This window comes from Choloepus didactylus, chromosome 3 (genome assembly GCF_015220235.1).
Source record: "Choloepus didactylus isolate mChoDid1 chromosome 3, mChoDid1.pri, whole genome shotgun sequence".
Taxonomy (NCBI): Eukaryota; Metazoa; Chordata; class Mammalia; order Pilosa; family Megalonychidae; genus Choloepus; species Choloepus didactylus.
The window spans coordinates 161,012,813-161,027,660 of record NC_051309.1 but is presented as its reverse complement, the minus strand read 5'-3'; the positions used below and the strand labels follow the sequence as shown (position 1 = coordinate 161,027,660).

The window sequence follows — 14,848 nt, the reverse complement described above, 5'->3', positions numbered from 1 at the left end:
ACAGGTGAAATGCTTATGCCCTGATAATGGTAAATGCTAAAGCTTCCTTTAGGGTCTCACCCATAAGCTGGTGGCCATGGGATTCACCCAGAAAACACATGTGCCAAAACAAATGTTAGAAATGCATATTGGCATCCCAAAAATTTGAATGGAAAAATCTATACAAACAAACATTTTAAAGTACGTAGAGAGGGAAACAAATATAATAGCCATAGAGTAAGAAGTGTCTTGTGGAAAATAATAAATTAAAAACTTTGAAAACTTACTAAACAGCATTTCTAGGCTCCTAGAAGTGAAAACTATTGCTACTAAAATTAAAACACCTTGGACATCTCATAATAGATTATGCATGGAAAAAGAGAAAAGTATTTAATTAGACAGTGTATCTGATGAAATCACCTAGAATGCAACGCAAAGAGATAAAAAGACAGGAAATAAGATAGTGAGGTTAATATGAAAGATGTAATGAGGATGGCTGATATACTGCTAATAGAAATTCAAAATGGAAAAATAATGGGAGTGGGGTAGGTATGATATTGGAGGAAACAGTTTCTAAGAACAATTCAGAAACTAAGAAATACCTGAATTTTGAAATTGAACGAGGATATTGAGTCCCAAGTAGGAGAAATAAAAATTAGTCTGCACCCAGACTTTACATCACAATGAAATTGCAGACATCAAATAAAAAGAGAAAAATGTTCAAAGGTCCCAAAGAGCAGACACACATTACCTATAGAAGACTAACAATTAAACTAACTGGAAATTTCTCAAAAGTAGCAGTTAGGGCCCAGGGATAGTGTAAAACTATCTTCAGTGTGCCAAGGGAAATAAAGTGTCAAGGTAAAGAAATCTATAACTATTGAAGCTATTGTTCAAGAATGAAAATGAAATAAAGATACTTTGGGGCAAATTGAGATGGAAAGATTTGATCATTCAGCAACTGACCCCTGCTAATAGAATTAATGAAAAAAATATTCTTCAATAAATAAAGAGATTGAACCCAGAAGTACGAAACAATGGTGGAGGCGGGGCAAGATGGCGGACTGGTGAGCTGTATGTTTTAGTTACTCCTCCAGGAAAGTAGGTAGAAAGCCAGGAACTGCGTGGACTGGACACCACAGAGCAATCTGACTTTGGGCATACTTCATACAACACTCATGAAAACGTGGAACTGCTGAAATCAGTGAAATCTGTAAGTTTTTGTGGCCAGGGGACCCACGCCCCTCCCTGCCAGGCTCAGTCCCGTGGGAGGAGGGGCTGTCAGCTCCGGGAAGGAGAAGGGAGAACTGCAGTGGCAGCCCTTATCGGAAACTCATTCTACTGATCCCAACTCCAACCACAGATAGACTGAGACCAGACACCAGAGAATCTGAGAGCAGCCAGCCCAGCAGAGAGGAGACAGACATAGAAAAAAACAACACGAAAAACTCCAAAATAAAAGCAGAGGATTTTTGGAGTTCTGGTGAACATAGAAAGGGGAAGGGCAGAGCTCAGGCCCTGAGGCGCATATGCAAATCCCAAAGAAAAGCTGATCTCTCTGCCCTGTGCACCTTTCCTTAATGACCCTGGTTGCTTTGTCTCTTAGCATTTCAATAACCCATTAGATCTCTGAGGAGGGCCCTTTTTTTTTTTTTAATCCTTTTTTCTTTTCCTAAAACAATTACTCTAAGAAGCCCAATACAGAAAGCTTCAAAGACTTGCAATTTGGGCAGGTCAAGTCAAGAGCAGAACTAAGAGAGCTCTGAGACAAAAGGCAATAATCCAGTGCCTGAGAAAATTCACTAAACACCACAACTTCCCAAGAAAAGGGGGGTGTCTGCTCACAGCCATCATCCTGGTGGACAGGAAACACTCCTGCCCATTGCCAGCCCCATAGCCCAGAGCTGCCCCAGACAACCCAGTGTGACAGAAGTGCTTCAAATAACAGGCACACACCACAAAACTGGGCGTGGACATTAGCCTTCCCTGCAACCTCAGCTGATTGTCCCAGAGTTCGGAAGGTGGAGCAGTGTGAATTAACAAAGCCCCATTCAGCCATCATTTCAGCAGACTGGGAGCCTCCCTACACAGCCCAGCAGCCCAGAACTGCCCTGGGGGTACGGCACTCACCTGTGACATAGCACAGTCATCCCTCAACAGAGGACCCGGGGTGCACAGCCTGGAAGAGGGGCCCACTTACAAGTCTCAGGAGCCATACGCCAATACCAAGGACTTGTGGGTCAGTGGCAGAGACAAACTGTGGCAGGACTGAACTGAAGGATTAGACTATTGCAGCAGCTTTAAAACTCTAGGATCACCAGGGAGATTTGATTGTTAGGGCCACCCCCCCTCCCTGACTGCCCAGAAACACGCCCCATATACAGGGCAGGCAACACCAACTACACACGCAAGCTTGGTACACCAATTGGACCCCACAAGACTCACCAAAAAGGCTAAGCAGGGGAGAACTGGCTTGTGGAGAACAGGTGGCTTGTGGACGCCACCTGCTGGTTAGTTACAGAAAGTGTACTCCACGAAGCTGTAGATCTGATAAATTAGAGATAAGGACTTCAATTGGTCTACAAATCCTAAAAGAACCCTATCAAGTTCATCAAATGCCACGAGGCCAAAAACAACAGAAAATTATAAAGCATATGAAAAAACCAGATGATATGGATAACCCAAGCCCAAGCACCCAAATCAAAAGATCAGAAGAGACACAGCACCTAGAGCAGCTACTCAAAGAACTAAAGATGAACAATGAGACCATAGTACGGGAGACAAAAGAAATCAAGAAGACCCTAGAAGAACATAAAGAAGACATTGCAAGACTAAATAAAAAAATGGATGATCTTATGGAAATTAAAGAAACTGTTGCCCAAATTAAAAAGATTCTGGACACTCATAGTACAAGACTAGACGAAGTTGAACAACGAATCGGTGACCTGGAAGATGACACAATGTAAAATGAAAGCATAAAAGAAAGAATAGGGAAAAAAATTGAAAAAATCGAAATGGACCTCAGGGATATAATAGATAATATGAAACATCCAAATATAAGACTCATTGGTGTTCCAGAAGGGGAAGAAAAGGGTAAAGGTCTAGGAAGAGTATTCAAAGAAATTGTTGGGGAAAACTTCCCAAATCTTCTAAACAACATAAATACACAAATCATAAATGCTCAGAGAACTCCAAATAGAATAAATCCAAATAAACCCACTCCGAGACATATACTGATCACACTGTCAAACACAGAAGAGAAGGAGCAAGTTCTGAAAGCAGCAAGAGAAAAGCAATTCACCACATACAAAGGAAACAGCATAAGACTAAGTAGTGACTACTCAGCAGCCACCATGGAGGTGAGAAGGCAGTGGCACGATATATTTAAAATTCTGAGTGAGAAAAATTTCCAGCCAAGAATACTTTATCCAGCAAAGCTCTCCTTCAAATTTGAGGGAGAGCTTTAATTTTTCACAGACAAACAAATGCTGACAGAATTTGCTAACAAGAGACCTGACCTACTGGAGATACTAAAGGGAGCCCTACAGACAGAGAAACAAAGAAAGGACAGAGAGACTTGGAGAAAGGTTCAGTACTAAAGAGAGTCAGTATGGGTACAATAAAGGATATTAATAGAGAGAGGGGAAAAATATGACAGACATAAACCAAAGGATAAGATGGCTGATTCACGAAATGCCTTCACGGTTATAACGTTGAATGTAAATGGATTAAACTCCCCAATTAAAAGATATAGATTCACAGAATGGATCAAAAAAAATGAACCATCAATATCTTGCATACAAGAGACTCATCTTAGACACAGGGACACAAAGAAACTGAAAGTGAAAGGATGGAAAAAAATATTTCATGCAACCTACAGCCAAAAGAAAGCAGGTGTAGCAATATTAATCTCAGATAAAATAGTCTTCAAATGCAGGGATGTTTTGAGAGACAAAGAAGGCCACTACATACTAATAAAAGGGGCAATTCAGCAAGAAGAAATAACAATCGTAAATGTCTATGCATCCAATCAAGGTGCCACAAAATACATGAGAGAAACACTGGCAAAACTAAAGGAAGCAATTGATGTTTCCACAATAATTGTGGGAGACTTCAACACATCACTCTCTCCTATAGATAGATCAACCAGACAGAAGACCAATAAGGAAATTGAAAACCTAAACAATCTGATAAATGAATTAGATTTAACAGACATATACAGGACATTACATCCCAAATCACCAGGATACACATACTTTTCTAGTGCTCACGGAACTTTCTCCAGAATAGATCATATGCTGGGACATAAAACAAGCCTCAATAAATTTAAAAAGATTGAAATTATTCAAAGCACATTCTCTGACCACAGTGGAATACAATTAGAAGTCAATAACCATCAGAGACTTAGAAAATTCACAAATACCTGGAGGTTAAACAACACACTCCTAAACAATCAGTGGGTTAAAGAATAAATAGCAAGAGAAATTGATAAATATATAGAGATGAATGAAAATGAGAACACAACATACCAAAATCTATGGGATGCAGCAAAAGCAGTGCTAAGGGGGAAATTTATAGCACTAAACGCATATATTAAAAAGGAAGAAAGGGCCAAAATCAAAGAACTAATGGATCAACTGAAGAAGCTAGAAAATGAACAGCAAACCAATCCTAAACCAAGTACAAGAAAAGAAATAACAAGGATTAATGCAGAAATAAATGACATAGAGAACAAAAAAACAATAGAGAGGATAAATATCACCAAAAGTTGGTTCTTTGAGAAGATCAACAAGATTGACAAGCCCCTAGCTAGACTGACAAAATCAAAAAGAGAGAAGACCCATATAAACAAAATAATGAATGAAAAAGGTGACATAACTGCAGATCCTGAAGAAATTAAAAAAATTATAAGAGGATATTATGAACAACTGTATGGCAACAAACTGGACAATGTAGAAGAAATGGACAATTTCCTGGAAACATATGAACAACCTAGACTGACCAGAGAAGAAATAGAAGACCTCAACCAACCCATCACAAGCAAAGAGATCCAATCAGTCATCAAAAATCTTCCCACAAATAAATGCCCAGGGCCAGATGGCTTCACAGGGGAATTCTACCAAACTTTCCAGAAAGAACTGACACCAATCTTACTCAAACTCTTTCAAAACATTGAAGAAAAAGGAACACTACCTAACTCATTTTATGAAGCTAACATCAATCTAATACCAAAACCAGGCAAAGATGCTACCAAAAAGGAAAACTACCGGCCAATCTCCCTAATGAATATAGATGCAAAAATCCTCAACAAAATACTTGCAAATCGAATCCAAAGACACATTAAAAAAATCATACACCATGACCAAGTGGGGTTCATTCCAGGCATGCAAGGATGGTTCAACATAAGAAAATCAATCAATGTATTACAACACATTAGCAAGTCAAAAGGGAAAAATCAATTGATCATCTCAATAGATGCTAAAAAAGCATTTGACAAAATCCAACATCCATTTTTGATAAAAACACTTCAAAAGGTAGGAATTGAAGGAAATTTCTTCAACATGATAAAGAGCATATATGGAAAACCCACAGCCAGCATAGTACTCAATGGTGAGAGACTGAAAGCCTTCCCTCTAAGATCAGGAAGAAGACAAGGATGCCCGCTGTCACCACTGTTATTCAACATTGTGCTGGAAGTCCTAGCCAGGGCAATCCAGCAAGACAAAGAAATAAAAGGCATCCAAATTGGAAAAGAAGAAGTAAAACTGTCATTGTTTGCAGATGATATGATCTTATATCTAGAAAACCCTGAGAAATCGACGATACAGCTACTAGAGCTAATAAACAAATTTAGCAAAGTAGCGGGATACAAGGTTAATGCACATAAGTCAGTAATGTTTCTATATGCTAGAAATGAACAAACTGAAGAGACACTCAAGAAAAAGATACCATTTTCAATAGCAACTAAAAAAATCAAGTACCTAGGAATCAACTTAACCAAAGATGTAAAAGACCTATACAAAGAAAACTACATAACTCTACTAAAAGAAATAGAAGGGGACCTTAAAAGATGGAAAAATATTCCATGTTCATGGATAGGAAGGCTAAATGTCATTAAGATGTCAATTCTACCCAAACTCATCTACAGATTCAATGCAATCCCAATCAAAATTCCAACAACCTACTTTGCAGACTTGGAAAAGCTAGTTATCAAATTTATTTGGAAAGGGAAGATGCCTCGAATTGCTAAAGACACTCTAAAACAGAAAAACGAAGTGGGAGGACTTACACTCCCTGACTTTGAAGCTTATTATAAAGCCACAGTTGCCAAAACAGCATGCTACTGGCACAAAGATAGACATATAGATCAATGGAAACGAATTGAGAATTCAGAGATAGACCCTCAGATCTATGGCCGACTGATCTTTGATAAGGCCCCCAAAGTCACTGAACTGAGTCATAATGGTCTTTTCAACCAATGGGGCTGGGAGAGTTGGATATCCATATCCAAAAGAATGAAAGAGGACCCCTACCTCACCCCCTACACAAAAATTAACTCAAAATGGACCAAAGATCTCAATAGAAAAGAAAGTACCATAAAACTCCTAGAAGATAATGTAGGAAAACATCTTCAAGACCTTGTATTAGGCGGCCACTTCCTAGACTTTACACCCAAAGCACAAGCAACAAAAGAGAAAATAGATAAATGGGAACTCCTCAAGCTTAGAAGTTTCTGCACCTCAAAGGAATTTCTCAAAAAGGTAAAGAGGCAGCCAACTCAATGGGAAAAAATTTTTGGAAACCATGTATCTGACAAAAGACTGATATCTTGCATATATAAAGAAATCCTACAACTCAATGACAATAGTACAGTCGGCCCAATTATAAAATGGGCAAAAGATATGAAAAGACAGTTCTCTGAAGAGGAAATACAAATGGCCAAGAAACACATGAAAAAATGTTCAGCTTCACTAGCTATTAGAGAGATGCAAATTAAGACCACAATGAGATACCATCTAACACTGGTTAGAATGGCTGCCATTAAACAAACAGGAAACTACAAATGCTGGAGGGGATGTGGAGAAATTGGAACTCTTATTCATTGTTGGTGGGACTGTATAATGGTTCAGCCACTCTGGATGTCAGTCTGGCAGTTCCTTAGAAAACTAGATACAGAGTTACCATTCAATCCAGCGATTGCACTTCTCGGTATATACCCGGAAGATTGGAAAGCAGTGACACGAACAGATATCTGCACACCAATGTTCATAGCAGCATTATTCACAATTGCCAAGAGATGGAAACAACCCAAATGTCCTTCAACAGATGTATGGATAAATAAAATGTGGTATATACACCGATGGAATACTACACGGCAGTAAGAAGGAACGATCTCGTGAAACATATGACAACATGGATGAACCTTGAAGACATAATGCTGAGCAAAATAAGCCAGGCACAAAAAGAGAAATATTATATGCTACCACTAATGTGAACTTTGAAAAATGTAAAACAAATGGTTTATAATGTAGAATGTAGGGGAACTAGCAGTAGAGAGCAATTAAGGAAGGGGGAACAATAATCCAAGAAAAACAGATAAGCTATTTAACGTTCTGGGGATGCCCAGGAATGACTATGGTCTGTTAACTTCTGATGGATATAGTAGGAACAAGTTCACAGAAATGTTGTTGTATTATGTAACTTTCTTGGGGTAAAGTAGTAACATGTTGGAAGTTAAGCAGTTATCTTAGGTTAGTTGTCTTTTTCTTACTCCCTTGTTATGGTCTCTTTGAAATGTTCTTTTATTGTATGTTTGTTTTCTTTTTAACTTTTTTTTCATACAGTTGATTTAAAAAAGAAGGGAAAGTTAAAAAAAAAAAAAAAGAAAAACAAGGAAAAAAAAAGATGTAGTGCCCCCTTGAGGAGCCTGTGGAGAATGCAGGGGTATTTGCCTACCCCACCTCCATGGTTGCTAACATGACCACAGACATAGGGGACTGGTGGTTTGGTGGGTTGAGCCCTCTACCATAGGTTTTACCCTTGGGAAGACGGTTGCTGCAAAGGAGAGGCTAGGCCTCCCTATGGTTGTGCCTAAGAGCCTCCTCCCGAATGCCTCTTTGTTGCTCAGATGTGGCCCTCTCTCTCTGGCTAAGCCGACTTGAAAGGTGAAATCACTGCCCTCCCCGCTACGTGAGATCAGACACCCAGGGGAGTGAATCTCCCTGGCAACATGGAATATGACTCCCGGGGAGGAATGTAGACCCGGCATCGTGGGACGGAGAACATCTTCTTGACCAAAAGGGGGATGTGAAAGGAAATGAAATAAGCTTCAGTGGCAGAGAGATTCCAAAAGGAGCCGAGAGGTCACTCTGGTGGGCACTCTTACACACACTTTGGACAACCCTTTTTAGGTTCTAAAGAATTGGGGTAGCTGGTGGTGGATACCTGAAACTATCAAACTACAAGCCAGAACCCATGAATCTCGAAGACAGTTGTATAAAAATGTAGCTTATGAGGGGTGACAGTGGGTTTGGGAAAGCCATAAGGACCACACTCCACTTTGTCTAGTTTATGGATGGATGAGTAGAAAAATAGGGGAAGGAAACAAACAGACAAAGGTACCCAGTGTTCTTTTTTACTTCAACTGTTCTTTTTCACTCTAATTATTATTCTTGTTATTTTTGTGTGTGTGCTAATGAAGGTGTCAGGGATTGATTTGGGTGATGAATGTACAACTATGTAATGGTACTGTAAACAATCGGAAGTACGATTTGTTTTGTATGACTGCATGGTATGTGAATATATCTCAATAAAATGAAGATTAAAAAAAAAGAAACAATGGTGTACAAAGATATTGATAAACTCATTGGTAAATCTAAACAGACATGGAGCTTGTGTGAGGAACAGATACAAAGTCACAGACGTGCTAATTTCAGCTGTGATTTGAAAACAATGTGGAACTTAAGTACTAAAGCACAATAACTTGGAAAGCAGTAGACCTAAGATAAAGTATTTTAAAATTATTGTTTTCCATGGAAAATCAATTGATTAACTCTAGATTTTTAAATCAAGTATGCAGGTTCATAATTTAAGAATAATTATTAAACATGTAAAATTAGAATAAAACCAGTAGAGGGGATAAAGAAAGCATCATCAATCTAATAAAAAGAAGTAAAGTAGAAAAAAATCAAAGAAGTTAAAATGGTAGGAAAAAATCCAAATATATCAGTAATCGTGATAAGTAAAACAGATTGAGCTGTTAAAATACAGAGACTCTCAGATTTTTTAATCCAGCATTTGGCATCACACAAGAGACATGTGTGAAACATAAATGGGTGGGAAGTTTGAAACTAAGGGGTTAAAAAAAGACATACAAGGCAAATTCTAAAGAGAAAAGAGACAAAGAGAAAGAAAGCTGGTGAAAAATATTTCTATCAGGAAAAAAAATTAAGGCAAAAAAAAAAAAAAATAGGAAAAGAGACAAAGCTATTTAGAGGTAAATCACCAAAAATAAACTTGAATGTCCAGTAAATATTTGGAAAAAACATTCAGACTACCAGTGATCATGGAAATGTAAGTAAAAGCAACAGTGGAAATGTAAATGAAGCCAATGTAAATAAAACAAAATGTAAATAAAAAGCAACCTTTCGACTACCATCAGATTGGCAAAAAACTTAAGACTGGAAAATACGAAGTGTTGTTGGGCATGTGAAACAAATTACATTCTCGTATTCTGCAGGTGAGGAAGAGGCAGAACAAAAATCTGTGATTCAGTCGTTCCATTTTCATTCTGTATCCTAGAGAAATGCACAAGGATGTTCTCTGAGCATTTGTAATAGTAATAAATGGGAAACAACCAGTAGTGGAATGGATAAGTAAATACTGACATATTCAAAAAATGAAACTTGCAGCAGTTAAAATGAATTAACAGTTACCTGTATTAAAATCAATATATCTCAAAACTACAACATTAAATTAAAATAAGTTGCAAAAGGATGTGCATGTCTTAATTTCAAATTTACATAAAGCAATACTGTATGCTATTTTTATAGATACACCCATGTGAAGCAAAATATAACCATGAGAGGAAATGATAATCACCCAAACTTTACTTTCTTGAATGAGGGAGATGGATGGGATCAGGGAGAGAGAAAGAACACATTAACTCTGTCACGTTTAATTTTTTTAAAAAAATCAGAAGCAAATATGGCAAATGTTAGTATTTGTTACCACTGTTAATTCTGGACAGTGGATCCATAGACTTCTGCTATTCTCTGTGTGTGTATTCGAAGTATTTCTTTAATTAAAAATAGCTTCCAGCTTATGATAGAAGAGGAAAGACATAAAGTAGTAATGCAGAGCAAAAAGTGTTGTGTTCCATTATGTGTTCCTTATATATGGCAGTTGGAGTTGAAATAGAGAGATGTATGCCAGTTAAGGGAAACCCATGAAAGCATCCAAGAAGAGGTTGTTTTCCTGAGACACCCACCTGCTTTCTGTCACCCTTAGAAAAATATATCAGCCATCATAACCTTCTAATATTTATTTGGCCTTCATCAAATCCTTTCCTGTTTTTCACTGTCTTTTTTACTTGTTATATTTCAGTCACCATAAACCAACAGTTACTTAAGGTCTCCCAAAAGATTTATTATTTTGAGGGAAAACATCTAAAAACAAAGTGATACCTTCTTTATTTCTCAAGGAAAGAGAAAATAACTTCCATTGTTATGTAATGTAGAGTTTTGTGGAAATATTTGGGTTGTTTTTGAGTTTGGTTTTGTGTTTTGCCTGGGGGCATGGTGGGGAGGGGTGTTGTTTGTGTGGAAACATTTGTAGATATTACACCAAAATCCCATGTTGCTTTTTCTCCCGTTATTAGAGAGATTCCATTTGGGGTGTTCACCTTTTAAAATTTTATTGTTTTCTTTCTTTTTAAATGTGGTGCTACAAATAGTCAGCATACATGGTCCATGACCTCCGTAAGAAAGGAGCTATAGAATTCCACGTGGAAATAAGGCCCAGTCTTTTTGTAGGTGTTCAGTAGTTCTGGCTGAAAAGGAACAAGAGTCTATGGGCTTCACCCCACATCGCAGCAGGTTCTCTGCTTTGCAGATGATCTCACTATAGCACATACTCCAGTCAGTTCCTATTGCTCTTGACATAAAAGGAAAATAATGGCACACTTTGAAAAAGGTTGCTTTCAGTACTTCTGACACCTTCTTACAGGGTGCCAGTAAATGGCACAGCAGTGTTGGTCTAGAAGCAATTTACCATCAAATATGAAAGGCATCTAATTTGTCTTTAAAACACACGTCTTTAAAACACGCATCTAATTTGTCTTTAAAACACATCTGAAGCCAAAAGGAAAAGTATGACTCATATCACTTATTAAGCTACCCTGGCCTGCTGTGCCCGGGACTGCCAGTCTGGTATTTATAACGAACCTTGCATTCTCAGACATTTTCCTCTTATCCTTTGCAGAGAGAAGATGCATCAGTCTGCCATGTATGAACTATGCCAGGGGATGCACCAAATCAGCCTTCAGTTTGTTCGACTACAGCTTACCTTTGAAGAATACACCATAATGAAAGTTCTGCTGCTACTAAGCACAAGTAAATTGATGTCCACTCTAGCACTTTTTCTTCATTGTCAGATCATCTCCATTTGGTAGAATAGCCTATTTATAGTTTCATTTAGTTAGTCCAAAAAAATAGTTGAGGAGGTGGGAGGAGGGCTTTGGCCTTCGATGAACTAAATTACTTGCAGAATATGAAACTTTGGGCATATCCATTCCTTCATCCATCCATCCACTAAATGTTTGTTAAATATCTAGTATGTTCTGGTAGGACTGGGCAATTCAGGAAATTCAAGGGTGAATAAGACAGTTTTTGCCCTCAGGGAACCATGTGAGTGAGTGTAAAAATGTGGGAAAATGTATCTAGGAAGTTGCTTTTAGTTCTTAGGAGTCGTTTTGTCTGGTAAGTTTTAAATGTTTGTTTTATTTACGTATTTAGTGAATTTTTCAACATGCATCAGGTATGTTGAGTTGGAGAGTAGTATGCATAAGGAGCCTTAAATGCCAGTTGAAAAAAATCTGAAATTTATTGCATAGGCAGGGAGTGCAATACTGATGGCTTTTGAGCAATGTGGTGATGTGTTCAAAGCTGTATTTTATGGCTTTATGAAGATATGTCTGGTAGCGGAATGGATTAAAGGAGGAGAGAGAAGGGAGGAGAGAGGCAAGGACAGAGACGGAACTTAGCCCGACCGGAAGCACAGAGGCGTGCTAGGGCTGTGGAGTAACAGCTGGATCGTGGTGATGGTAGAGTGATGATCAGGAATAGGTGGATTCAAGCAATGTGCAGGGTTGGCCTTGGCAGCTGACTAGAATGGGAAATAAAGATGATGTAGGTCAGAAGTGGCCTAGGTATGGAGCACAGAGAAATGACTGGGAAGATAGTAATGCTATTATTAGAAATAACATTAATGTCAGAAATTGGAGCAGATTCTGTGGAGTATAAAATGAGTTCTCTTTTGGATGGGTTAATTTTCAGGTGTGAACTCTTTATCCTCATAAAGTCATCCAAATTAGGGGGGGAATTGGGAACCGAAACTAGAAGACAGGTTTGTGTATTGAGATATAAATCGATATTCTAAAAAATTGTAGTCTAAACTCAAATGGTGAATGGGTTGCCATAGCACAGAAAGATGAGGAAGGAGCCAGCTGAGCTACGTTAGAGAAAGGTGGTAGAAGCTGATGGGACAGAGACAGGGCCGTCAGAACTGTGATGGAAGCCAAAAGCTGAAGGTTTCTCAAAGGGGTATGACTAACAGCATAGCTTCCAAAGAAAGTTGAGAACGCTGAGAGAAGCCTACTGGAATTGACCATCAGGCATCCGGCAGGTGCCAGATGGCCAGGGACTTGCAGATTGATGGGAAGCTTTTTTAAGCTCCTGGAATCAAGTATGAGAGGAGAGAGAGTTGATGATGTAGGGTTCCAGAGGAGACAAGAGAGGACAGGATTAGCCTCAGCAGGGATGTTGGGCACTTCTTTCTCAGACAACAGCACAGGAATTTTCAAACAGAGAAGGAATTTGAGGAAGTTTGCATCAGATGAGGCTGAGACCAAGAATTATGGAGGAAAAGTGTGGAGAGGAGAACTCGGAGCCAAGTGCTGTGGCCACTGAGGAAATGGAGAAGTGTTCTGGATGTCAGGAGCCAGCATGGGTGACCCACGAGCAGCATGGACTTCAGAGAAGGACAGGGGGGTGAGCGAAAGGAAGGAAAGAGAAGGAGGAAGCAGGAAAGGATATTCAGTCCATGTCAAGCCTTCCCTTTGTGCTTGAATCAGGGGCTTGGGAGAAAGTCGTTTTCAGTAGCATCGTTTGGGAAAAACATTACCAGCCAAGGTGATGAGGACAGAAGGGGTGAGAAGAGATGTCTACAACAACAGAGGGACTGGGTCTAGGGAAGACTGAGCCTGAATCAGGTGGAGTTAGGTGGAGTTTTAAGAGTAGGAAGAGAGGATGTAGGGGCAACTATGGGGAATAATCCTGCTTTGCCTGTGTTTAACACCTCACAGTGTACAGAGAGGTTTCCTATGTATTATCTAGTTTAATACTTAAAACAACCCTATTACCTGTCAGCATTGAAGTTGGCAGATTGGAGGCACACAAGTGTTACTTGTTCAGTATCCTCTGAGTTAGGGCCCAAACCTAGGACTGTGGCCTTCTCATCCAGTGTAGTTTCCACTGTCCCAGGAGCAGAGAGCAAGCAGCAGACAGGCAGGCTGACTGCACAGGCTTCAGTAAAGAGTTGAGCAGTGTAGGACTCTTCACTGAAGAGTAAATCACAGGGAATCATAGACTACTGAGAAGTGGCAGTCCAGCGGCCCTGGTAGGGAGGTGGGCCCAACGGGTAACAGCTGTGTTTTGTTTGGCCAGCACAAGGTTTTGGGAGTGGTTGGGGACTTTTGTTTTATTATAATTGGATTTGATTGCCCAGGGCAAGGCACATTCTCTCCATTTGGCCATAGGCCTCACCATTCCTTATTCACCCATCCTGATCTCCTGTAGCATTTGTGTTTGCAACCCTTCATCTTCAGGGTCAATACAGCCATGCTTTTTCTCCCTGCTCCATTTTTCCTAGTTTATACTTTCTGGAATATAACTTTGGAAATGTAATCTTTAAAGTCAGAGAAAGTGATTTTATTTCCCTTTCCAACCTCTGTTATAAACCATTACTGGTTAGAAAAATGTTAAATATTTTTATACCACATCGATGATAGAATTTAAATGACATATTTTTTCCTAAAATGCTTCTGATAATATAAAAAAATATAAAGAATTTTGACTACTCGATCCCAATTGGTGTCTTATTCCTTTACATCCATGTGCTCATTCAGTCTGTAATCGATTTTGATATCATCTTAAAGCCACCTGAATTAATTTATTAGCTTCCAAGTACCTCAGAACTTTAAATTTTGATTTTTTTTAGATGCAGAATAAGCAAAGTAAAAAGGCAGGAAAATATAAAGAATTTTATGAATCATAAAAACTGCAGGCTTTAGGTTTATTTTGCTGTACTATGATAGAAGGCATAAATATTTTTCTTCTCATATAGGAATGTTAAATTGCACACCTGTGTCCAGTGTTTCAAGAAAGTTTTTTTAGCAATATCAAGAGACTTTCATGTTCTTTATGCTTATGGAGGAAAACAGACGAATTTCTACTCTAGTTATCTGTTTGCTCTTCTCTAGCCCATAGATTTTGGATGATTTCCAGAACCCTGCTGCATTTAATAAGTAAATTCAGAAACTCTGGGCAGACCTCCAAAATTTGAGCTTTTGCTCAAATTCCCTTTATTTGTG

General features: G+C 38.8%; 1 protein-coding gene across 4 annotated transcripts in view; it reads left to right on the top strand.

The window, feature by feature from the left end:
• Positions 1–14,848, top strand: part of NR3C2 (nuclear receptor subfamily 3 group C member 2) — a 437,426-nt gene that overhangs the window by 384,231 nt on the left and 38,347 nt on the right. For all 4 annotated transcript variants that reach the window (XM_037830778.1, XM_037830780.1, XM_037830779.1 and 1 more), the window contains exon 7: positions 11,461–11,591. In XM_037830778.1, coding sequence (XP_037686706.1) covers positions 11,461–11,591 — 131 coding nt within the window. The remainder of the gene's footprint in view (positions 1–11,460; positions 11,592–14,848) is intronic.